At 37.9% G+C, this 26,843-nt stretch overlaps 1 protein-coding gene across 5 annotated transcripts in view; it reads left to right on the forward strand.

Moving 5' to 3' along the window:
* LOC101678481 (phospholipid-transporting ATPase IB-like) overlaps nt 1-26,843 on the forward strand; it is a 231,800-nt gene that overhangs the window by 37,970 nt on the left and 166,987 nt on the right. For all 5 annotated transcript variants that reach the window (XM_045069635.1, XM_045069633.1, XM_045069637.1 and 2 more), the window contains 3 exons: nt 8,282-8,351; nt 23,325-23,452; nt 24,316-24,427. In XM_045069635.1, coding sequence (XP_044925570.1) covers nt 8,282-8,351; nt 23,325-23,452; nt 24,316-24,427 — 310 coding nt within the window. The remainder of the gene's footprint in view (nt 1-8,281; nt 8,352-23,324; nt 23,453-24,315; nt 24,428-26,843) is intronic.

The raw sequence follows: 26,843 nt of genomic DNA on the forward strand, positions 1-26,843 counted from the left end.
AATGGAGAAAAAAGTCATTATGGTGGTCGAGGGGAGGAGTCAAGATGGCGGAGAAGTAGCAGGCGGAGACTACTTCAGCTAGCCGGAGATCAGCTAGATAGCTTATCTAAAGATTGCAAACACCTGAAAATCCATCGGCAGATCGAAGAGAAGAAGAACAGCAATTCTGGAAACAGAAAAACAACCACTTTCTGAAAGGTAGGACCCGCGGAGAAGTGAATCCAAAGCGACGGGAAGATAGACCCCCGGGGGGAGGGGCGGGCTCCCGGCAAGCGGCGGAGCAACCGCCCACAAAATCAGGACTTTTAAAAGTCTGTTCCGCTGAGGGACATCGCTCCAGAGGCTAAACCGGGGCGAAGCCCACACGGGGTCAGCGTGGCCTCAGGTCCCACAGGGTCACAGAAGGATCGGGGGTGTCTGAGTGTCTCAGAGCTTGCGGGTATTGGAACGGGAAAGCCGGCTACAGAGACAGAGCCGACAGTAAGCTCGAAGCTCGGGGTGACCTTGAACCGGTCGCAGGCTCGGTGAGCTCGGAGCGCGGGCGGAAGTCAGGCAGATGGGAGTAACTGGGCATGGTTCTCTGAGCGCGCACTGAGGAGTGCGGCCCTGGGCTCTCGACTCCTCCGGGCCGGAGACCAGGAGGCCGCCATTTGTATTCCCGTCCTCCGGAACTCTACGGAAAGCGCTTAGGGAACAAAAGCTCCTGAAAGCAAACCCAAGCGGATTACTCACCCTGGCCCCGGGTAAGGGCGGTGCAATTCCGCTGGGGCAAAGACACTTGAGAATCACTACAACAGGCCCCTCCCCCAGAAGATCAACAAGAAATCCAGCCGAGACCAAGTTCACCTACCAAAGAGTGTGGTTTCAATACCAAGGAGAGCAGCAGAATTCTAGAGGAGGAGAAAGCAAAGCACGGAACTCATGGCTTTTTCCCTGTGATTTTTTTTTTTAGTCTTGCGGTTAATTTAATTTTTTTCTTTTTCATTTTTTGTTTTTTTTTTTGTTTTCTCGCCTTCGGGTAAATTTTTTTTTAAACTGTTACCTTTTTCTTTTTTAACGATTTTTTACTAGTTTATCTAATACATATATTTTATCTTTTTTATATTTTTCTTAGGGGTTTTCTTTTTTTTAAATTCTTTTCTTTTTTTTCTTTCTTTTTTCTTTTTTTTTTTTCTGTTTTTTTCTTTCTTCCTTTTTGAACCTCTTTTTATCCCCTTTCTCGCCCCTCAGGATTTGGGATCTCTTCTAATTTGGTTAAAGCATATTTTCCTGGGGTTGTTGCCACCCTTTTAGTATTTTACTTGCCCCTTCATATACTCTTCTCTGGACAAAATGACAAGACGGAAAAATTCAACACAAAAAAAGGAACAAGAGGCAGTACCGAAGACTAAGGACCTAATCAATACAGACATTGGTAATATGTCAGATCTAGAGTTCAGAATGACAATTCTCAAGGTTCTAGCCGGGCTCGAAAAAGGCATGGAAGATATTAGAGAAACCCTCTCGAGAGATATAAAAACCCTTTCTGGAGAAATAAAAGAACTAAAATCTAACCAAGTTGAAATCAAAAAAGCTATTAATGAGGTGCAATCAAAAATGGAGGCTCTCACTGCTAGGATAAATGAGGCAGAAGAAAGAATTAGTGATATAGAAGACCAAATGACAGAGAATAAAGAAGCTGAGCAAAAGAGGGACAAACAGCTACTGGACCACGAGGGGAGAATTCGGGAGATAAGTGACACTATAAGACGAAACAACATTAGAATAATTGGGATTCCAGAAGAAGAAGAAAGAGAGAGGGGAGCAGAAGGTATACTAGAGAGAATTATTGGGGAGAATTTCCCCAATATGGCAAAGGGAACGAGCATCAAAATTCAGGAGGTTCAGAGAACGCCCCTCAAAATCAATAAGAATAGGCCCACACCCCGTCACCTAATAGTAAAATATACAAGTCTCAGTGACAAAGAGAAAATCCTGAAAGCAGCCCGGGATAAGAAGTCTGTAACATACAATGGTAAAAATATTAGATTGGCAGCTGACTTATCCACAGAGACCTGGCAGGCCAGAAAGAGCTGGCATGATATTTTCAGAGCACTAAATGAGAAAAACATGCAGTCCAGAATACTATATCCAGCTAGGCTATCATTGAAAATAGAAGGAGAGATTAAAAGCTTTCAGGACAAACAACAACTGAAAGAATTTGCAAACACCAAACCAGCTCTACAGGAAATCTTGAAAGGGGTCCTCTAAGCAAAGAGAGAGCCTACAAGTGGTAGATCAGAAAGAAACAGAGACCATATACAGCAACAGTCACCATACAGGCAAAACAATGGCACTAAACTCATATCTCTCAATAGTTACCCTGAATGTTAATGGGCTAAATGCCCCTGTCAAAAGACACAGGGTATCAGAATGGATAAAAAAACAAAACCCATCTATATGTTGCCTCCAAGAAACTCATTTTAAGCCCGAAGACACCTCCAGATTTAAAGTGAGGGGGTGGAAAGGAATTTACCATGCTAATGGACATCAGAAGAAAGCAGGAGTGGCAATCCTTATATCAGATCAATTAGATTTTAAGCCAAAGACTATAATAAGACATGAGGAAGGACACTATATCATACTCAAAGGGTCTGTCCAACAAGAAGATTTAACAATTTTAAATATCTATGCCCCCGACGTGGGAGCAGCCTACTATATAAACCAATTAATAACAAAATCAAAGAAACACATCAACAATAATACAATAATAGTAGGGGACTTTAACACTCCCCTCACTGAAATGGACAGATCATCCAAGCAAAAGATCAGCAAGGAAATAAAGGCCTTAAACGACACACTGGACCAGATGGACATCACAGATATATTCAGAACATTTCATCCCAAAGCAACAGAATACACATTCTTCTCTAGTGCACATGGAACATTCTCCAGAATAGATCACATCCTCGGTCCTAAATCAGGACTCAACCGGTATCAAAAGATTGGGATCATTCCCTGCATATTTTCAGACCACAATGCTCTAAAGCTAGAACTCAACCACAAAAGGAAGTTTGAAAAGAACCCAAATACATGGAGACTAAACAGCATCCTTCTGAAGAATGAATGGGTCAACCGGGAAATTAAAGAAGAATTGAAAAAAATCATGGAAACAAATGATAATGAAAATACAATGGTTCAAAATCTGTGGGACACAACAAAGGCATCCCTGAGAGGAAAATATATAGCGCTACAAGCCTTTCTCAAGAAACAAGAAAGGTCTCAGGTACACAACCTAACCCTACACCTAAAGGAGCTGGAGAAAGAACAAGAAAGAAACCCTAAGCCTAGCAGGAGAAGAGAAATCATAAAGATCAGAGCAGAAATCAATGAAATAGAAACCAAAAAAACAATAGAACAAATCAACGAAAGTAGGAGCTGGTTCTTTGAAAGAATTAATAAAATTGATAAACCCCTGGCCCGACTTATCAAAAAGAAAAGAGAAAGGACCCAAATAAATAAAATCATGAATGAAAGAGGAGAGATCACAACTAACACCAAAGAAATATAAACTATTATAAGAACATACTATGAGCAACTCTATGGCAATAAATTGACAATCTGGAAGAAATGGATGCATTCATAGAAACATATAAACTACCACAACTGAACCAGGAAGAAATAGAAAGACTGAACAGACCCATAACCAGTAAGGAGATTGAAACAGTCATTAAAAATCTCCAAACAAACAAAGCCCAGGGCCAGACGGCTTCCCGGGGGAATTCTACCAAACATTTAAAGAAGAACTAATTCCTATTCTCCTAAAACTGTTCCAAAAAATAGAAATGGAAGGAAAACTTCCAAACTCATTTTATGAGGCCAGCATCACCTTGATCCCCAAACCAGACAAGGATCCCACCAAAAAAGAGAGCTGTAGACCAATATCCTTGATGAACACAGATGCGAATATACTCAACAAAATACTAGCCAATAGGATTCAACAGTACATTAAAAAGATTATTCACCACAACCAAGTGGGATTTATTCCAAGGCTGCAAGGTTGGTTCAACATCCGCAAATCAGTCAATGTGATACAACACATCAATAAAAGAAAGAACAAGAACCATATGATACTCTCAATAGATGCTGAAAAAGCATTTGACAAAGTACAGCATCCCTTCCTGATCAAAACTCTTCAAAGTGTAGGGATAGAGGGCACATACCTCAATATCCTCAAAGCCATCTATGAAAAACCCACCGCAAATAGCATTCTCAATGGAGAAAAACTGAAAGCTTTTCCGCTAAGGTCAGGAACACGGCAGGGATGCCCATTATCACCACTGCTATTCAACATAGTACTAGAGGTCCTAGCCTCAGCAATCAGACAACAAAAGGAAATTAAAGGCATCCAAATCGGCAAAGAAGAAGTCAAACTATCACTCTTTGCAGATGATATGATACTATATGTGGAAAACCCAAAAGACTCCACTCCAAAACTGCTAGAACTTATACAGGAATTCAGTAAAGTGTCAGGATATAAAATCAATGCACAGAAATCAGTTGCATTTCTCTACACCAACAGCAAGACAGAAGAAAGGGAAATTAAGGAGTCAATCCCATTTACAATTGCACCCAAAACCATAAGATACCTAGGAATAAACCTAACCAAAGAGGCACAGAATCTATACTCAGAAAACTATAAAGTACTCATGAAAGAAATTGAGGAAGACACAAAGAAATGGAAAAATGTTCCATGCTCCTGGATTGGAAGAATAAACATTGTGAAAATGTCTATGCTACCTAAAGCCATCTACACATTTAATGCAATTCCTATCAAAGTACCACCCATCTTTTTCAAAGAAATGGAAAAAATAATTCTAAAATTTATATGGAACCAGAAAAGACCTCGAATAGCTAAAGGGATATTGAAAAAGAAAGCCAACGTTGGTGGCATCACAATCCGGACTTCAAGCTCTATTACAAAGCTGTCATCATCAAGACAGCATGGTACTGGCACAAAAACAGACACATAGATCAATGGAACAGAATAGAGAGCCCAGAAATAGACCCTCAACTCTATGGTCAACTAATCTTCAACAAAGCAGGAAAGAATGTCCAATGGAAAAAAGACAGCCTCTTCAATAAATGGTGCTGGGAAAATTGGACAGCCACATGCAGAAAAATGAAATTGGACCATTTCCTTACACCACACTCAAAAATAGACTCAAAATGGATGAAGGACATCAATGTGCGAAAGGAATCCATCAAAATCCTTGAGGAGAACACAGGCAGCAACCTCTTCGACCTCAGCCGCAGCAACATCTTCCTAGGAACAACGCAAAGGCAAGGGAAGCAAGGGCAAAAATGAACTATTGGGATCTCATCAAGATCAAAAGCTTTTGCAGAGCAAAGGAAACAGTTAACAAAATCAAAAGACAACTGACAGAATGGGAGAAGATATTTGCAAACGACATATCAGATAAAGGACAGTGTCCAGAATCTATAAAGAACTTAGCAAACTCAACACCCAAAGAACAAATAACCCAATTAAGAAATGGGCAGAGGACATGAACAGACATTTCTGCAAAGAAGACATCCAGATGGCCAACAGACACATGAAAAAGTGCTCCATATCACTCGGCATCAGGGAAATACAAATCAAAACCACGATGCGATATCACCTCACACCAGTCAGAATGGCTAAAATCAACAAGTCAGGAAATGACAGATGCTGGCGAGGATGCGGAGAAAGGGGAACCCTCCTACAGTGTTGGTGGGAATGCAAGCTTGTGCAACCTCTCTGGAAAACAGCATGGAGGTTCCTCAAAATGTTGAAAATAGAACTGCCCTATGACCCAGCAATTGCACTATTGGGTATTTACCCTAAAGATACAAACGTAGTGATCCAAAGGGGCACGTGTACTCGAATGTTTATAGCAGCAATGTCCACAATAGCCAAACTATGGAAAGAACCTAGATGTCCATCAACAGATGAATGGATCAAGAAGATGTGGTATATATACACAATGGAATAGTATGCAGCCATCAAAAGAAATGAAATCTTGCCATTTGCGACAACATGGATGGAACTAGAGCGTATCATGCTTAGCGAAATAAGTCAAGCGGAGAAAGACAACTATCATATGATCTCCCTGATATGAGGAAGTGGTGATGCAACATGGGGGCTTAAGTGGGTACGAGAAGAATAAATGAAAGAAGATGGGATTGGGAGGGAGACAAACCATAAGTGACTCTTAATCTCACAAAACAAACTGAGGTTTGCTGGGGGGAGGGGTTTTGGGAGAAGGGGGTGGTATTATGGACATTGGGGAGGGTATGTGTTTTGGTGAGTGCTGTGAGTGTGTAAACCTGGTGATTCACAGACCTGTACCCCTGGGGATAAAAATATATGTTTATAAAAAATAAAAAATTATATTAAAAAAAACAAAGAAACATGCTTTTTGACATGAAGACATAAAAAATAAATACTGTTTGGAAAAAAAAAGTCATTATGGTGGTAGGAGATTTGAAAAACATAGCGACAACCTTGAAATAATGGCATGTATAGAGATTTTTGGTATATCATGTATCAAAAAGTGATGTATACATATTCTTTACAATTCTTCACAAATAGGAACACTTGTCAAAATTGTTAGGACATAAGAAAGAATCAACAGATTCTGAGAGACTGGTATTCCACAGGCCACTTGTTCTGACCATAATGCTATTATGTCTGAAATCAGTAATAAAAAGATAACTAGGAACCTTGTATGTTAGAAATAAAACATGCCCCTAAACAACTCATTGGCCAAGGAGGCAATCCTAATGGAAATTGGAAAATACTTAGATTTTAGTAGTTATGAGAATGCATCAAACCTCCTATGATACAGCTAAGTTGACAGACATTTTTAATTTTAAATGCATTCATTAAAAAAAGAAGAAATGCCAAAAAAATGAGCTAAGAATCTAGCCTAAAAAGTTAGCTACAATAGAAAAGAATAAACTCATAGAAATCAGGCATAATAGAAAAAGATTTTGGAAGTTCTTACTTTGTTTTGTCACTGGCATCTTTAGTAAAGATATATTTTTATTTTGTGGGTATATGGTCTTGGCTGGCAGAATCGATACAGATTGCTTTACTTTAAACTTGATATTCAGTAAATGAGATACAGTCCAAAGAGTAAGACTGAATTTAAGACTAAGTAAACTTTAATGACAATTTTTGTTATTCTTTGTGGCATTTTCCTCCCCAGACAATTAATTTTCATGAGTAAATTGCATTTTACATGGAATAAAATCTGACAAAGCCAATGTTCTTTAATTCAGTGTCTTGATTTCTTAACTGGTGAGGTTAGATAGAAATACAGAAGCCCCAGGCACCTGGGTGGGTCACGTCATGATCTCAGGTCCTGGGATCGAGCCCTGCATCAGGCTCCCTGCTTGGTGGGGAGTCTGCTTCTCCCTCTGCCTCTTCCTCTCTCTCTCTCTCTCTCTCTCTCTCTCTCTCTTGTTCTTGCTCTCTCTCTGTCTCTCATGAATAAATAATAAAACCTTAAAAAAAATAAAGAAGCCAAAGTATAGTGTTTGTCTGGGAGCCCCTGCTCTGCCCAGAGTTATCCTAAAGATTTTATTCTCATTATGAAGGCCACTGAGGGGCGCCTGGGTGGCCCAGTCCTTTAAGTGTCTGTCTTCGGCTCAGGCCATGAGTCCTGCGAGAGTCCCTGGGATCAAGAGTCCTGGGATCGCAGAGTCCTGGGATCAAGCTCCACACTAGGCTCCTTGTTCACTGGAGAGTCTGCTTCTCCCTCTCCTGCTGTCCTTCCCCATATAGCTGGTTCTCTTTCTCTCTCTCTCTCTCTCACTCACTCATTCTTTCTCAAATAAATAAATGCATAAATAAAATCTTTAAAAAAAGAAGAAAGAAGGTGGCCATAGAGCTTGAGCCATAGGGAACTCCAATGGACCCATCTTAGAAAATAACAGAATTTTAGGTTTGACTTTAGTTGTGACACTGGTTTGTTCTGAGCTATATAACCTCTTCTGTTCACCCTTGGCCATTTCTCTTTTTGGGATTAAAGAGTAATCACGCAGCTTTGTGAGGGTAGAAAGTTTTCTACTACATAGTGAATTTTAGGCTGGTAGTGTCGGACAGCTAATTTTTCCTGAGACAGTAATTGGAGTTCTTTCCGTTTTGAACAGCCCTTTCAGCTCTTGATGCAGGTCCCGTTTCACTGTTACTTCTATTGGGAATTTGATTTTTGGAGAGACGGTGACTCAGTGTTATTTGCTTTATTTTCCTTAGTGAACCTCAAGTAACATGTTATGTAGCAACATCTAATCTGGATGGGGAGACAAATCTAAAAATACGACAGGTAAGGATACCTTTGAAATCCTAATTTGTGCTTAAACTCACAATGTCAAGTTTTGGCAGGTGCCAGTTTTGTTTGTTTGTTTGTTTTTGGTTCATGAAGAAAAGTATCTCACTGCTGTTGTGTGGATATGATTCATCCTCATTAGTTATTTACAGGGTACTTTAAAAAGAATACGTAGGAACTAGGTGGTATGGTACTAGTGCAAGAAAGAATGTCCTATAAAACACAGATCATATAAAGGATAACATGCCTTGATGCATATTGTTTTGAGGATATTTTTGCTCTTCAATGGTAAAAGTACTGTCATAATAAATATCATAACTAGATTAAAGGGGTATAAATGAGCTCTGAGTGCATATACCACTGCTTTTTAAATTATTATTTGAATTTCAGAGTAAGTTGGGATAATGAATGGAAGGAGATCGTTTTCTAATTAACTTCTTATTCATGGAAAAAAGATGATCTTTAAGATAATTGAGTCTGCTTTGTCACTTTGCTTCAATAAGAAGTCTTTAAATTTACATTTGATTATTTACATGTTTGCTACTTTAATTTGATCGAACATGAAAAAAAAATTTAGAATTTATTAAAGTAATATATCATTTTTGTAAAAATAATATAAATAATACAGGAGCTTTGTCTATTAAACCTCATCTCCACCTTCCAAATCCCACTTTTATCCCCAGTACTAACTGTTGTAATAGTTTGGTAGTACCCTCTTGATTTTTTAAAAAATGCAATTGTAGACTTCTGTTTCAGGGGAAATGAAGTAGACATACTTTCTTTTTTTTTCCGTGCTAAGTACCACTAAAGACTTTGGGCATTATATAGAAAACAAATATGAGAAGATATTGAAAGAGTGATAGAAGAAGGTAGATTGTGGGGCCTTGGAACCCAGGGAACAACAAGGTGGTGAGTCATATATACCTTTTGTCATATATACAAGGCTTGGAACTGAAGAAACCCAAAACCCAGAAAAACCAATTGATACAGACAAAAAAAAAAAAAAAAAAAGAAAAAATGCCCAAACAAAAGCCTCCTTTCTGTAGTCAAAGGACCAGCAAAGGGGCAGTCAGCAAGATAGAAAGTTTGAGACAATGACCACTCTTCCCCAGTCAAACACCAGAGTAAAAATTTGGCCCCACTCTCACCTGTGCCAGCAAAGATTGAGTGTGGAGCCTAGAATTTCATCTTTACCCAGCTATTTATTTATTTATTTATTTATTTATTTATTTGTCAGGGATAGAGGGAGAGAGAGTGAGTGAGCACAGGCAGACAGAGAGGCAGGCAGAGGCAGAGGGAGAAACAGGCTCCCTGCCGAGCAAGGAGCCCGACGTGGGACTTGATCCCAGGACACTGGGATCATGACCTGAGCCGAAGGCAGCTGCTTAACCAACTGAGCCACCCAGGCGTCCCTCATCTTTACCCAGCTTTAATGAGGCTTCCAACTCCCCAAAAAATATGGTGTCAGAGAAACCAAGTAGGAAGCCAAGACTTTCATTTTGTAATAAGGATGGTGATAAGGCCCTCCTTTCTTTTCACTGAGTCAGTGAAGACTACATGGACAGCAGTAATAAGGTGCTGCAACCGCTTCAGTCCAGGGAGGTAATGATGGAGGTCTACAGGGGAGCCAGAACTCCCACTCCTGCCCAGCTATAATAAGGAGCCCCTCCATATGGCTGTCAACAGAGGCCAGGTGTGCAACTTGCCTTTCTGTCCCCCATCTTGCTATAATGAGGCAATACTCCTGTTCCCTGTCAGAGTAGTGTCAAAGGAAGCCACCTAACAGAAAGTGTAATGATATCCAGATCTTATAATACCCCAGATGTCCAGATTTCAATAAAGAGTCATTCATTATGCTAAAAACCAGGAGGATCTCAAACTCAATGAGAAAAGAAAATCGGGGTGCCTGGGTGGCTCAGTGGTTTAAGCCTCTGCCTTCGGCTCAGGTCATGATCTCAGGGTCCTGGGATCAAGCCCCACGTCGGGCTCTCTGCTCAGTGGGGAGCCTGCTTCCCCACCCCCCACCTGCCTCTCTGCCTACTTGTGATCTCTCTCTCTTTCTCTGTCAAATAAATAAATAAAGTCTTTTAAAAAAAAAGACAATCAACTAATGCTAACACAAATATAATAAGATGCTAGAATTATCTGAGAGAGATTTTAAAGGATCCATAAGGAAAAAAGTTTCAGTGTGCAACTACAAACATGCTTGAAACAAATGAAAGTATAAAAAGTCTCAACAAAGAAATAAAATCTGAGCAAAGCAATAGAAGACTTAAAGATGACCCAAATGGAAACTTCAGAACTTAAAAGTACAATAAGTACTTAAGGCATCAAAAACTCTTAAGGGATGAGCTCAACAACAGAATAGAAGGGACAGAGGAAAGAATCCATGAACTGAAAGATAAAACAGTAGCAACTTCCAACTTGAACAGCAGAGATAATAGGCTAAAAAAGAAATGAGTAGAGCTTCAGATACCTGTGGGAATATAACCAAAGAGCTAACATTAATGACATGAGATGCTGGAAGGAGAAGAAAGGGTGCACCTGAGAAACTACTGGAAGAAACAGTGACTAAAACTTCACAAATTTGCCAAAAGACATAAACTACAAATTTCAGAAGCTGGGCAAGCCAAAAAGGATAGACCCAAAAAGCCCATACCAAGACACATAATAGTAAAACTTCTGAAAACAAAGAAGAAAATATTTTAAAGCAGTAAGAGAAAAAGTCCCCTATCTAGAGGGGAAAGATCCTTTCTATAACACCAGATTTCTCGTTAAAATCCAGGGAGGACAGAAAAAAATGGCATAACATTTAAAAAATGCTGATAAGGAAGAACTGTCAGTCCAGAATCATAGACCCAGAAAAATATTTTTAAAGAATAAAGAGAGAATTAAAACATTCCCAATTGAAGGAAAAAAAAAATAGAATTATTGTCACAGGACTCATTGTACAAGAATGGCTAAAGGAAGGTCTTGAAACAGAAAGGAAACCATAAAAAAGGAACATAAGGAGAAAGGAAGAAGGACCATGATAAACATAAGGCTAAATACAATATATTTTCTTTTTTTCTCTTGAGTTTCCTAAATTATGTTTGGTAGCTGAAGCAAAAATCTTAAAATTATCTAATATAGTTCTAAATGTGTGCAAGAAAATATTTAAAATGTATAACAGGGGAGAGTAAAGAAACATAAAAGGAAACCAGGCTTCTACATTTAAATTTGTAAAATGGTGATACAAATGAACTGTGCGAAGTTGCTTATAAATAATGTAATGCCTGGAGCAACCACTACAATTGTTATACGAAGGGAGATACTAAAACACACTATTAACAAACCAAAATGGAATCCTAAAAAATGTTCAAGTAACCCAAAGGAAAGCAAGAAAAAGCAAAAAGCAAAACCAAGAGGACAAACAAAAATCAATAATTCTATTAAATGTAAATGATATTAATATGCCATTAACTATTAGATTAAAGTAATATCTAGTAGATTAAAAACATGATCCAACTATATGCTGTCTATTCAAAACTTGTTTTAATTATAATGGTATAGGCAGGTTAAAAGTAGAAAAATGGGGGTGCTTGGGTGGCTCAGTTGGTTAAGCATCAGCCTTCCGCTCAAGTCCTGATCCCAGGATCTATGATCCAGCCCCATGTGGGGCTTCCTGCTCAATTGGGAGTGTGCTTCTCCTTCTCCCTCTGCCACCCCAACCCCACTTATGCTTGCTCTCTCTCAAATAAAATTTTTTTTAAAAAAGTAAAAAGATGGAAAAAGATATATCATGTAAAGATTAAGTAAAAGAAATCAGGAGTGCCTATGTTAATATTAGATCAAGTAAATACTAGAGCAAATGAAGTTGCTAGAGACAAAAAGGAACATTTTTTATAATTATATAAAGATAAGAGAGTCAATCCAACAATATGATATAAGAATGCTAATGTATGTATACATCAAAAAACAGAACAGCAAATATGTGAAGCTGAAAGTGATAGAACTTAAAAGATAAATATATAAATCCACATTTATGGTTGGAGACTTCAGCAATCCACTTTCATTAATTGACAGAACAACTAGATCAAAAATTCTCAAAGATACAGAACTACAGGCTGTTAATCAACAGATCTGTTTGATATTTATTTATACAACATTCAACAATACCCAACAAAAGAAAGACCCACATTCTTTTCAGTGCTCAAAGAACCTACACCAAGATAGATAGCTGTATCATGAAATAAGCCTCACAAAATTAAAAGAATTGAAACCATGGAGAGTGTGTTCTCCAACCATGGTGGAATAAAGCTGGAAATCCATGACAAATATAACAGAAAAACTTAAAAACCCTTAAAAGGTAAAATGAATAGCCCAATAACTACTAAGAAAATTGAATTTACAATTTAAAAACTCTCCCAGAAGAAATCTCAAGGCCCAGGGGGTTTCCCTGGAGATTTCTAACAAACATACAAAGAAAAATTAACATCAATTATACACAGTGTCCTCCAGAAAAAAGAAGAGGAGGGAACATTTCCGACTCATTTTATGAAGCTGTTATTATTACTCTGATCACCCAAGCTAGACAGAAACAATGAAAAAACAAAAAACAAAAAAGAGTCTAATATCCCTCATGAGTACAGACATCCAACTTCTTTAAAAGTATTTGTAAGAAGAATTCAGCAATATATGAAAAGAATTACAAAAGTTTATTCCATGTATTCAAGGCTTGTTTAATAATTGAAAATCAATCCATGTAATCCACCATTTTAGGCTAAAGAAGAAAAATGATAATATCAATAAATATAGGAAAAGCATTTGACAAAATTCAGTGTCGATTCATGAAAAAAGCTTAGAGAAATGTAGAAATAGAGGGGAACATTCTCAACTTGGTAAAGAACATCTACAAAAAATCTTAGAACTAATATTAAAATATATGTGGTGAAATATAGGTGGTAAAGACTAAATGCATTCCCCGAGACAGGAAATAGGCAATCTCAGCTCTCCCTATTCTTGTTCACATAGCACTGGAAGAGGCAGAAAGTACAATAAGAGGAAAACAAAGTACACAGATTGGAAGGGAAGTGTTAAGTCTGTCTCTGTTTGGTTTTGACATAGTCATCTACATAGAAAAAGTTGTCTACCTAGATTCCCAAGGAATCTAAAATAAAATGAAATAATGTGTTTTGGGCAAGGATGTAGGATGCCAGATAAACATACAAAACCACTTTTATTTCTGTATAGTACCAATAAACGTTAAAAATACAGTATCGGGGCACCTGGGAGGCTCAGTCGCTTAAGCATCTGCTTTCAGCTCAGGTGGTGATCCCAGGATCTTAGGACTGAGCACCACGCCTGACTCCTTACTCAGAAGAAAGTCTGCTTCTCCTTCTCCCTCTGTGCCTTCCCCTACTCCTGCTCATTGTGTGCATAAAATCTAAAAAAAAAAAAAAAATACAGTGTCATTTATAAATGCTGTAAATATGAATTAGGGGGCACCTGGGTGGTACAGTTGGTTAAGCATCTGACTCTTGGTTTTGACTCGGGTCATGATCTCAGGGCTGTGAGATGGAGCCCTGCATTGGGTTTGCACTTGGTGACTCTCTCTCCCTCTGCCCCTGCCCTTTCTCTCTTTCTAAAATAAATAAATAAGTCTTTTAAAAAATATGAATTAAGTGTAAATCTAACAAGACAGGATCTGTATGCTGAAAATTTCATTACAATGTTGATTAAGGAAATTAAAGAAGATTTAGATAAATGGAGAGATAAACAGAGTTCATGGATTGGAAGACTCAACATAGTAAGAATGTTAAATCTTCCTGAATTGAAATTCAGGTTTAATGTGACTCCTATGAAAATACCAGCAAGATCTTTTGTAGGGATAGATGAGCTTATCCTAAAATATGTATAGAAATGCAAAGAAACTATAATAGCTAGAAAAAAATACTTAGAAAAAGCAGCATAAAATGAAAGGAATAAGTCTACCTGATTTCAAGTCATTCTATGACTGTTACCAAGAATGTGTAGTTTTGGTAAGAGGAAAGACACACAGCTTAATGCAGCAGACTAGAAAAACCCGAAACAGATCTACACCAATATCCCCAAATGATTTTGTCAAAGGAGCAAAAGCAATTCATTGGAGGAAAAGATGATCTTTTCAACAAACAGTGCTGGAGCAATTGTATGTTCATAGGAAAAAACAAATTAAAGAACTCTTGACCTAACTTTCATACTTTATACAAAAGTTAACTAATGATTTATTATAACTTAAATGTAAAATGTAAAACTATAAAACTTGTAGGAAAAAATATGGGAAAAAAATCGTCAGAATTTAGATTAGGCCAAGATTTTTTAGAATCAATCCTAAAAATATGACCCAGAAAAGGAAAAACTGATCAATTGGACCTCGTTAAAATGAAAAGTTTTTGCTTTTGAAGAGGATGAAAAGACAAGCTGAAAACAGGGAGAAAATATTTGCAAACCACATACCTGACAAAGGCCTCATATATAGAATATATAAAGAACTCTTAAAACTCTACAGAAAACAACAACAAAAAAGCTAAACCAAACAAGTCAATTAGAAAATGGGCAAAAAGAGACATTTCCTAGGACAGGATAATAAAATAAGCACAAGAAGATAGTTTTGACATCGTTAGCCATTAGGGAAGTGCAAATTTAAATAAAAGGGAAATGTTAATACACACCTATCAGAATGGCCAAAATTAAAAATAGTTCCAACACCAAATGTAGGTAAGGATGTGGAGAAACTGGATCATTTGAACACAATGGGTAAAATATAAAATGATATAGCCATTTGAGAAAACATTTTGGTGGTTTTGTATAAAATTAAACATGCAAATATTAGACAACCCAATAATTGTACTATCCCAGAGAGATGAAAACCTATGTTCACATTGACAAACAACCTTTATGCAAATGTTTATAGCAGCTTTATTAGCAATAGCCAGCTGTCTAGTATGGGGTGAATGTTTAATTAAGATACATCTATATTTATTTTTGTTTATTAATCTTAAATCCAGCCACCTTACATCTCTCTTATACATTTTTATGATTTTTAAGTCAAGCAGATAGGACTTTTTGGGTAATAAAATTTTTCTTTAAAAGTTGGTTCATTTTTGGTGTTTACTTTTCAGTAATCATGTAATTTCTTTTTATCCAAGTCTTACGGCATTACCTAGAAACTCCTGAGCAGTTGCAAATAAATTTGGTGATAGAACTTAGTCTCTTCTTGATTCAAACATGGAAATGCTTTAACATATTATAGTTAAGTGTGGATAGTTGCTTTTTGTATGCTTTACCAAATTTCTGAAGTTTTGCTAAGAATTCTATTTTTCTAGAATTTTATTTTAAAGATTTTTACTAATTTTTTTATTGTCTCGATATGATAATGTTTTTTCTTTTTTAATTCATTAATCTATCACCCTTGAGCATCTGTTTTAGAGCATGCTGGTAATACATATTTTCTTTTTCTGGGAAATAATTTGTTCATGTTGTTTGTACATTTTTCTTTTTCTTTCTTTGTTTCTTTTTGTTTGTTTGTTTGTTTTTTTGCAATTTTCTCCTAATCTGTAGGGTTTGAGCAACTGGGACAGGCCGAGTTTCCTTCGGGAGGGCAGGCACCATTTTGCGGTGTGGTTTCAGTGGCCCCATCTTTTTTTTTTTTTTTAAATAAACGTATAATGTATTTTTATCCCCAGGAGTACAGGTCTGTGAATTTCCAGGTTTACATACTTCACAGCACTCACCATAGCACATACCTTCCCCAATGTCCATAACCCCACCCCCCTCTCCCAACCCCCCTCACCCCAGCAACCCTCAGTTTGTTTTGTGAGATTAAGAGCCACTTATGGTTTGTCTCCCTCCCAATCCCATCTTGTTTCATTGATTCTTCTCCTACCCCTTTAACCCCCCATGCTGCATCTCCACTTCCTCATATCAGGGAGATCACATGATAGTTCTCTTTCTCTGATTGACTTATTTTGCTAAGCGTGATACCCTCTAGTTCCATCCATGTCATCGCAAATGGCAAGATTTCATTTCTTTTGATGGCTGCATAGTATTCCATTGTGTATATAGACCACCTCTTCTTTATCCATTCATCTGTTGATGGACATCTAGGTTCTTTCCATAGTTTGGCTATTGTAGACATTGCTGCTATAAACATTTGGGTGCACGTGCCCCTTTGGATCACTACGTTTGTATCTTTAGGGTAAATACCCAGTAGTGCAATTGCTGGGTCATAGGGTAGTTCTATTTTCAACATTTTGAGGAACCTCCATGCTGTTTTCCAGAGAGGTTGCACCAGCTTGCATTCCCACCAACAGTGTAGGAGGGTTCCCCTTTCTCTGCATCCTCACCAGCATCTGTCATTTCCTGACTTGTTAATTTTAACCATTCTGACTGGTATGAGGTGATATCTCATTGTGGTTTTGATTTGTATTTCCCTAATGCCGAGTGATATGGAGCACTTTTCCATGTGTCTGTTGGCCATCTGGATGTCTTCTTTGCAGAAATGTCTGTTCATGTCTTCTGCCCATTTCTTGATTAGATTATTTGTTCTTTGGGTGTTGAGTTTGCTAAGTTCTTTATAGATTCTGGACACTAGTCCTTTATCTGCTATGTCGTTTGCGAATATCTTCTCCCATTCTGTCAGTTGTCTTTTGGTTTTGTTAATTGTTTCCTTTGCTGTGCAAAAGCTTTTGATCTTGATAAAATCCCAATAGTTCATTTTTGCCCTTGCTTCCCTTGCCTTTGGCGATGTTCCTCGGGAGATGTTGCTGCGGTTGAGGTCGAAGAGGTTGCTGCCTGTGTTCTACTCAAGGATTTTGATGGATTCCTTTCTCACATTGAGGTCCTTCATCCATTTTGAGTCTAATTTTGTGTGTGGTGTAAGGAAATGGTCCAATTTCATTTTTCTGCATTTGGCTGTCCAATTTTTCCAACACCATTTATTGAAGAGGTGGTCTTTTTTCCATTGGACATTCCTTCCTGCTTTGTCGAAGAATAGTTGACCATATCTTTGAGGGTCTATTTCTGGCCTTGCTATTCTGTTCCATTGATCTATGTGTCTGTTTTTGTGCCAGTCTCATGCTGTCTTGATGATGACAGGTTTGTAATAGAACCTGAAGTCCAGAATTGTGATGCCACCAACTTTGGCTTTCTTTTTCAATATTCCTTTGGCTATTCAAAGTCTTTTCTGGTTCCATATAAATTTTAGAATTATTTGTTCCATTTCTTTGAAAAAGATGGATGGTACTTTGATAGGAATTGCATTAAATATGTAGATTGCTTTAGGTAGCATAGACAATTTCACAATATTTGTTCTTCCAATCCAGGAGCATGGAACATTTTTCCATTTCTTTGTGTCTTCCTCAATTTCTTTCATGAGTACTTTATAGCTTTCTGAATATAGATTCTTAGCCTCTTTGGTTAGGTTTATTCCTAGGTATCTTATAGTTTTGGGTGCAATTGTAAATGGGATTGACTTCTTAATTTCTGTTTCTTCTGTCTTGTTGTTGGTGTAGAGAAATGCAACTGATTTCTGTGCATTGATTTTATATCCTGACACTTTACTGAATTCCTGTATAAGTTCTAGCAGTTTTGAAGTGGAGTCTTTTGGGTTTTCGACATATAGTATCATATCATCTGCGAAGAGTGATAGTTTGACTTCTTCCTTGTCAATTTGGATGCCTTTAATTTCCTTTTGTTGTCTGATTGCTGAGACTAGGACCTCTAGTACTATGTTGAATAGCAGTGGTGATAATGGGCATCCCTGCCGTGTTCCTGACCTTAGCGGAAAAGCTTTCAGTTTTTCTCCATTGAGAATGATATTTGTGGTGGGTTTTTCATAGGTGGCTTTGATAATATTGAGGTATGTGTCCTCTATCCCTACACTTTGAAGAGTTTTGATCAGGAAGGGATGCTGTACTTTGTCAAATGCTTTTTCAGCATCTATTGAGAGTATCATATGGTTCTTGTTCTTTCATTTATTAATGTGTTGTATCACATTGATTGATTTGCAGATCTTGAACCAAGCTTGCAGCCCTGGAATAAATCCCACTTGGTCGTGGTGAATAATCCTTTTAATGTATTGTTGAATCCTATTGACTAGTATTTTGGTGAGAATTTTCGCATCTGTGTTCATCAAGGATATTGGTCTGTAGTTCTCTTTTTTGATGGGATCGTTTTCTGGTTTTGGGATCAAGTTGATGCTGGCCTCATAAAATGAGTTTGGAAGTTTTCCTTCCATTTCTATTTGTTGGAACAGTTTCAGGAGAATAGGAATTAGTTTTTCTTCAAATGTTTGGTAGAATTCCCCTGGGAAGCCATCTGGCCCTGAGCTTTTGTTTGTTGGGAGATTTTTGATGACTGCTTCAATCTCCTTACTGGTTATGGGTCTGTTCAGTCTTTCTATTTCTTCCTGGTTCAGTTGAGGTAATTTATATTTCTCTAGGAATGCATCCGTTTCTTCCAGATTGTCAAATTTGTTGGCGTAGAGTTGCTCAAAGTATGTTCTTATAATTGTTTGTATTTCTTTGGTGTTAGTTGTGATCTTTCCTCTGTCATTCATGATTTTATTTATTTGGGTCCTTTCTCTTTTCTTTTGGATAAGTTTGGCCAGGGGTTTATCAATCTTATTAATTCTTTCAAAGAACCAGCTCCTAGTTTTGTTGATTTGTTCTATTGTTTTTTTGGTTTCTATTTCATTGATTTCTGCTCTGATCTTTATGATTTCTCTTCTCCTGCTGGGTTTAGGATTTCTTTCTTGTTCTTTCTCTAGCTCCTTTAGGTGTAGGGCTAGGTTGTGTACCTGAGACCTTTCTTGTTTCTTGAGAAAGGCTTGTTTTGCTATATATTTTCCTTTCATGACTGCCTTTGCTGTGTCCCACAGATTTTGATCCGTTGTGTTTTCATTATCATTTGTTTCCATGAATTTTTTCAATTCTTCTTTAATTTCCTGGTTGACCACTCATTCTTCAGAAGGATGCTGTTTAGTCTCCATGTATTTGGGTTCTTTTCAAACTTCCTTTTGTGGTTGAGTTCTAGCTTTAGAGCATTGTTGTCTGAAAATATGCAGGGAATGATCCCAATCTTTTGATACCGGTTGAGTCCTGATTTAGGACCGAGGATGTGATCTATTCTGGAGAATGTTCCATGTGCACTAGAGAAGAATGTGTATTCTGTTGCTTTGGGATGAAATGTTCTGAATATATCTGTGATGTCCATCTGGTCCAGTGTGTCGTTTAAGGCCTTTATTTCCTTGCTGATCTTTTGCTTGGATGATCTGTCCATTTCAGTGAGGGGAGTGTTAAAGTCCCCTACTATTATTGTATTATTGTTGATGTGTTTCTTTGATTTCGTTATTAATTGGTTTATATAGTTGGCTGCTCCCACGTTAGGGGCATAGATATTTAAAATTGTTAGATCTTCTTGTTGGACAGATCCTTTGAGTATGATAGAATGTCCTTCTTCACCTCTTATTATAGTCTTTGGCTTAAAATCTAATTGCTCTAAGGATTGCCATCCCTGCTTTCTTCTGATGTCCATTAGGATGGTAAATTGTTTTCCACCCCTCACTTTAAATCTGGAGGTGTCTTCAGGGCTGAAATGAGTTTCTTGTAGGCAACATATAGATGGGTTTTGTTTTTTTATCCATTCTGATACCCTGTGTCTTTTGATTGGGGCATTTAGCTCATGAACATTCAGGGTAACTATTGAGAGATATGAATTTAGTGCCATTGTATTGCCTGTAAGGGGACTGTTACTGTATATTGCCTCTGTTCCTTTCTGATCTACTAATTTTAGGCTTCTCTTTGCTTAGAGGACCCCTTTCAAGATTTCCTGTAGAGCTGGTTTGGTGTTTGCAAATTCTTTCAGTTGTTGTTTGTCCTGGAAGCTTTTTATCTCTCCTATTTTCAATGATAGCCTAGCTGGATATAGTATTCTTGGCTGCATGTTTTTCTCGTTTAGTGCTCTGAATATATCATGCCAGTTCTTTCTGGCCTTCCAGGTCTCTGTGGATAAGTCTGCTGCCATTCTAATATTTTTTATCATTGTATGTTACAGACTTCTTTTCCCGGGCTGCTTTCAGGATTTTCTCTTTGTCACTAAGACTTGTAAATTTTACTATTAGGTGACGGGGTGTGGACCTATTCTTGTTGATTTTGAGGGGGGTTCTCTGCACCTCCTGGATTTTGATGCTTGTTCCTTTTGCCATATTAAGGAAATTCTCTCCAATAGTTCTCTCCAATACACCTTCTTCTCCCCTCTTTCTTTCTTTTTTTTTTCCTGGAATTCCAATTATTCTAATGTTGTTTTGTCTTATGGTGTCACTTATCTCTCAAATTCTCCCCTCGTGGTCCAGTAGCTGTTTGTCCCTCTTTTGCTCAGCTTCTTTATTCTCTGTCATTTGGTCTTCTGTATTGCTAATTCTTTCTTCTACCTCATTTATCCTAGCCGTGAGAGCCTCCATTTTTGATTGCACCTCATTAATAGCTTTTTTGATTTCAACTTGGTTAGATTTTAGTTCTTTTATTTCTCCACAAAAGGCTTTTATGTCTCCCGAGAGGGTTTCTCTAATATCTTCCATGCCTTTTTCAAGCCTGGCTAAAACCTTGAGAATTGTCATTCTGAACTCTAGATCTGACATATGACTAATGTCTGTATTGATTAGATCCCCAGCCATCGGTACTGCCTCTCTTCATTTTGTCCAGATAAGAGTATATGAAGGAGCAAGTAAAATACTAAAAGGGTGGCAAAAACCCCAGGAAAATATGCTTTAACCAAATCAGAAGAGACCCCAAATCGTGGGGGAGGGGGGGAAAGGGGATAAAAAGAAGTTCAGGAAAAAAAAAGAAACAATTATAAAAAGAAAATGAATAAAGAAAAAATATAAAGCAGAAAAAATATATATATATTAGATAAACTCGTTAAAAAACATTAAAAAATAAAGGGGTAAAAGTTAAAAGAAATTTAGCAGCAGAAGAAAAAAATTGAAAAAAAAAAACCAAATTAAATTAACTGCAAGACTAATGAATCATAGGGAGAAAGCCATGAATTCAGTGCTTTGCTTTCTCCTCTCTGGAATTCTGCCGCTCTCCTTGGTATTGAAACTGTACTCCTTGGTAGGTGAACTTGGTCCTGGCTGGATTTCTTATTGATCTTCTGGGGGAGGGGTCTGTTGTAGTGATTCTCAAGTGTCTTTGCCTGAGGCGGAATTGCATCGTCCTTACCAGGGGCCAGGCTGAGTTATCCGCTCAGGTTCGGTTTCGGGAACTTTTGTTCCCTGAATTTTTTCCGTAGAATTCTGGAGGATGGGAATGAAAATGTTGGCCTCCCAGTCTCTAATCCAGAGGAGCCGAGAGCTCGGGTTCCCACTCCTCAGTGTGCCCCCAGAGGACAGCACCCAATAACTCCCGTCTCCCTGGCCTCTAGCCGTCTCTGAGCTCACCTAGGCTGTGACTGGTTCAAGGTAACCCTGAGCTGAGAGCTCACTCTTCAGCTCTGTCTCTGTATCCAGCTTCCCCATTCTAATACCTGCAAGCTCTGTGACACTCAGACACCCCTGATCCTTTTGTGACCCTGCGCGTCCTGGGGCCAAGCTGACCCCATGTGGGCTTCACCCCGGTTTAGCCTCTGGAGCGATGTCCCTCAGTGGAATAGACTTTTAAAAGTCCTGATTTTTTGCTCCTTGCTCTGCTACTTGTCAGGAGCCAGCCCTTCCCCTCCACAGTCTATCTTCCTGTCACTTTGGATTCACTTCTATGCCAGTCCTACCATTCAAAAAGTGGTTGATTTTCTGTTTCTAGAATTGCTGTTCTTTTTCTCTTCTATCTCCCATTGGATTTGTAGGTGTTTCCAGTGTTTAGATAAGCTATCTAGCTGATCTCCTACTACCTGATGTAGCCTCAGCCTGCCACTTCTCCGCCATCTTGATTCCTCTGTTTGTTCATTTTTCTATTGGGATATTTATGTTTTTGTTGGTTTATAGGATTTCTTTACATATTTTTCATACTAATTCTTTATGAGTTATATGTATTATAAATATCTAGAAGACATTGACCCTGTTGATAACTTGCTCTTGTACTTCTGTAAAGCATCTTTTGATTAACAGAAGTGCATCTCAAACTGTTTCAGTGTAGGTTTTTGAGTCTCAAAATTTCCAAGACATTGCATGCTTGAAAATATTTGCATTAAACTTTCATATTTGTATTTGGGAAGATATAACATTCTAAGTTTACAGGTCTTTTATTTAGATAATTAAAAATAAAAATTCACTGTCTTCCTATATCTTGTATTGCTGTTTAAAAGACCCATGACAATTTGGTTCTTGTTCTCCTGAAGATGATCCACGTTTTCTCTCTGGAAAGTTGAGATAATCTTATTGCAATGAGATGTTCTCTAGATCAGTGTTTCTCCAAGCTTGATCCCTGGACCAGCACTGTCAGCATTCTTTTGGTAATGCAAATTCTAGTGACCCACCCCAGACCTACTGAATTAAAAAATCTTGGGGGCAACTCTCAGCAATCTGTATTTTAAAGACTTCCAGATGAATCTGATGCAAGCATATCAGGTGATACATGGAATCAGTATTGTTAGATCCTTGCTACTCTAAGCATGGTCCAGAGTTCAACATCATTAGTCATAGATGTATCAAACATGATATGATGTTTGGTTAAATTGACTAAGCTTTCAAAAATGTTGTTTTTCTATAGAGATGATGAGAATGTAACATTCCTATTTCTTTCAACCTTATTAAAATTATTTGAAAAATGCTGGGGTGGAAAAGTTTTCTAACAAAGTTTATGTTTAAGTTTTATGTACATTGTTTATTATCTGATATATGCAGTACAGTTTTAGACTCTGATTTTCTTAATTTGCTCTTAAGAACCACTAGAGACATTGAACTTTGCTATTAAGATTAAATTTTCATTATTTTTTAACTTTGACTTTATCTTACAGGCTTTGTCAGAAACTTCTGAAATGCAAACAGAAAAACAATTGTCAAGCCTATCTGGAAAAATAGAATGTGAAGGACCTAATCGTCATTTCAACACCTTTGTTGGAACGTTGTATCTAAATGATAAAAGGTATCATCTTTCACATCTCAAACATTTTTTTAAAATGGAAAATAAAGTGTGGCAGTTTTTGTTCTCTTGGTTGATAACATTTTAAACCTTTATACTTTTTCGTTTTTTACTTGATGTTGAAATACCTGAGGTGTCAATATATTGTTTAAAAAAAAAAGGAATTCTTAAGTAAGGGAGGAAAGTGTATGGCATTTTCTTAATTGGTATATTTGCAAATGTAAAGACTAGAGAAGTTGTTGGTCCAAGTTCCCTTCGAGGACAAGCACTTAGCACATCCCTTGGGGTGAATTAGTGGAAAGAAAAAGGTTTTGAAATTCATCCAAGAAGAAGAGCCACTAAGGTTTCTGTTTGATAATGAAGGATTTTTTTCCTAATTTCTACCCCACTTAGCTTCCATTTAAGACTTTTACAGAAACATCTTTGATATAGTAAGTTGGCTGTGCTGGAGGGGAGGAGGACAGGTAAATATGGCCGACTGAGTTTCCTTTGTGTGCTCTGAATGCCCACGTGTAATCTTTTCTGCAGATTACCAAGTCAGCACCCAGGTACTTATTCCTCCACCTAATCTTCCTGACAATAAGTTTTATAGTCACCCTACATACAAGAGATATTTTCTCTCTAAAAGTTTAGTCGACATACTTCTGAGTTACTGAGAAATGGATGCTAAAACATTGGTTTTTCATGCTCTTTTAGAAAGAGGTATTTCCTATGAAGACACAAATGTTTTTATTGCTCTTTACCCCTAAAGTTGAACTTGACAGAAAGAAATATACGTAAGGTGAAAACTTACACTTGCTTTATATTGTGAAAAGAAAAGGAAAATCTTTTTTGGCTTACTTATAACTGCTCTTCTTTATTTTTAGCCCTGTTCCAATTGGACCAGATCAGGTCTTGCTAAGAGGTACACAACTTAAAAATACTCAGTGGATCCTTGGCATAGTTGTTTACACTGGATTTGAAACCAAATTCATGCAGGTAAAATAACTTGTGAAGTAGTATTGCCTCTAGATTAGTATTTATCTCTTGAATTTAGGAAGATTATTTCTGGGAGCACCTCAGTAGCTCAGTTGGTTAAGTGTCTGCCTTTGGCTCAGGTCATGGTCCCAGGGTCCTGGGATCAAGTCCCACAACAGGCTCCCTGCTCAACAGGGAGTTAGCTTCTCCTCTGTTCCTCCTCCTGCTCAAGCTCTCTCAAGTAAATACATAAAATCTTTTTTATTTTAAGGAAGATTATTTCTGTTTATTAACCTGAACATCGAAGGGAGGTCCATATTTCTTTTTCTTTCTTTTTTTTTAAAATTTCTTTTCAGCGCAACAGTATTCATTGTTTTTGCACCACACCCGGTGCTCCATGCAATCTGTGCCCTCTAATACCCACCACCTGGTTCCCCCAACCTCCCCCTCACCGTCCCTTCAAAATCCTCAGATCGTTTTTCAGAGTCCATAGTCTCTCATGGTTCACCTCCCCTTCCAATTTCCCTCAACTCCCTTCTCTCCATCTCCCCTTGTGGGAGGTCCATATTTCATTTTAGTCTATATGGCTCCAATTTATAGTAAGATTATTTTGGCCAAAATGACATTAAAAGTTCTGTGTGAATTCCTTCTCTTATGTACCATTCCTCTCAATCATTTTTTTTCTTTTTTTAATTCTATAATGAGCAAATATCTAATAATATGTATACAGACACATAAATGTACAGAAAACATTTAATGTTGGCAAAAATGGTACCAATCTGTACAGACTATTATGTGAATTGATATTTAAAACTTAAAATTACATTCTGTATTAACATAGGGAGAGGCACCAGGGTGGCTCAGTCGGTTGAGGCTTGGACTCTTGATTTCAGCTCAGGTTCTGATCTCAAGGAGGGATTGAGCCCTGCATGGTGCTCCATGCTTAGAGCAGAGTTTGCTTAAACTTCTCTCTCCCTCTCCCTCTGCCCCTCCTCCTACCTGTGTGCTCTCTCTCTCTCTGTCTCAGATAAAAAAATAAATCTTTAACATGTGGAAATGATATAGTTACCTTAGAGAGTCTAGGGGAGAGAAACTATTATAAATATTGCTGCAGTGAACATGGATAGTTGCTTATTTATTTTATTTTATTTTTATTTTTACAGAAGATAAATCTCTAACATTGAAATTGTTGAAACAAAAGGCAGCATGTTTTTTGGAAGTTTTTATTTAAATTCCAGCTGGAGGGAGATGGGTGGGGAATGGGTTTACTAGGTGATGGAGATTAAGGAGGGTACTTGTTGTGATGAGCACCAGGTGTTGTGAGGAAGTGTTGAATCACAAAATCATATGCCTGAAAGTCAATTGCCATCTTTGTTTGGGAGTAGGAACTTCTTGCATGTTTATTATTCATGAGAACTTGACAGTAGGTCTACCCATTATACTATCTGCTAAAATGCAACATTTGGCTTTGACTATTCCTTCTATAAATATCTCTTTAGTACCAATGTAATGCCAGATGCTATGCTAAGACCTTGGGATCTAGTATACCTATTGCTTGTCCTTGAGTTTCTTGCAGTGTGTGAAGGAAGACAGTCGAGGTAACATAATAACAAGAGGTCCCTCAGGAGCGGTGAGTGTAGGACATTCCATGTCTACATAAGAGCTCCATCCAGCATGATGTTGAGGCTGCTGTGGGGAAGTAGCATGTAAAGCAAGTTCAGAAAGAAGGGAGGCATGTAGGACAGAACCAGGCCAAGAATTGGCATGTGTCCAAGGGCCATGTGGGCACTGCAACTCAGGATGACTGTTGTATAAATGGCAGAGAGAGAAGGCATGGAATGGTGACAGATGAGTCTGAGGAAAGTTGGAAGCTATATCACTGAGACCTGGGTACATTTTCTTGCAAAGCTATGACTGGTGACACTCCACTCTGTTTGTTTCCCAATTTCTTGCCTCACTTTTCTTCTTCCTCACTTTCCTCCTGCCCTGGCATTGTACCCTGCAACAATGCATTAATGGGTAAGATTTCCTTATACTCTGTATACTAGGAGCCCCAGACTAAGACAGTGATGTGAACATACTCTATCTCCAACTAGAAGTTTGTGTTTAGGCAGGGAACCAAGGGAAACATAGAACACACAGAATCATGATCCACAGTTCATTTGTAAAATGGCGACCCTCAAACAGTATCAAATGATCATGCTGTCTTAATTGTACACCTGGTAATACAACACTGCATCTCAGATTTAAATGTCTACTGTTCATGTAAGAAGCCCACTCCATTATCTTCACAGTGTGGCTTGTCTGTGGTGCAGCTCATGAGAAAGTATGTCCTTCTCTATGTTCTGTGAATGTAAATCATTGCAGAAGTTTATTATACATGTTGATTTTGTTGTTTTGGAATAACAGAAATCTCAAAGAGGGCTTTTCCATGACT

Source organism: Mustela putorius, unplaced genomic scaffold (genome assembly GCF_011764305.1).
Source record: "Mustela putorius furo isolate JIRA1106 unplaced genomic scaffold, ASM1176430v1.1 tig00003942_pilon_pilon_pilon, whole genome shotgun sequence".
Taxonomy (NCBI): Eukaryota; Metazoa; Chordata; class Mammalia; order Carnivora; family Mustelidae; genus Mustela; species Mustela putorius.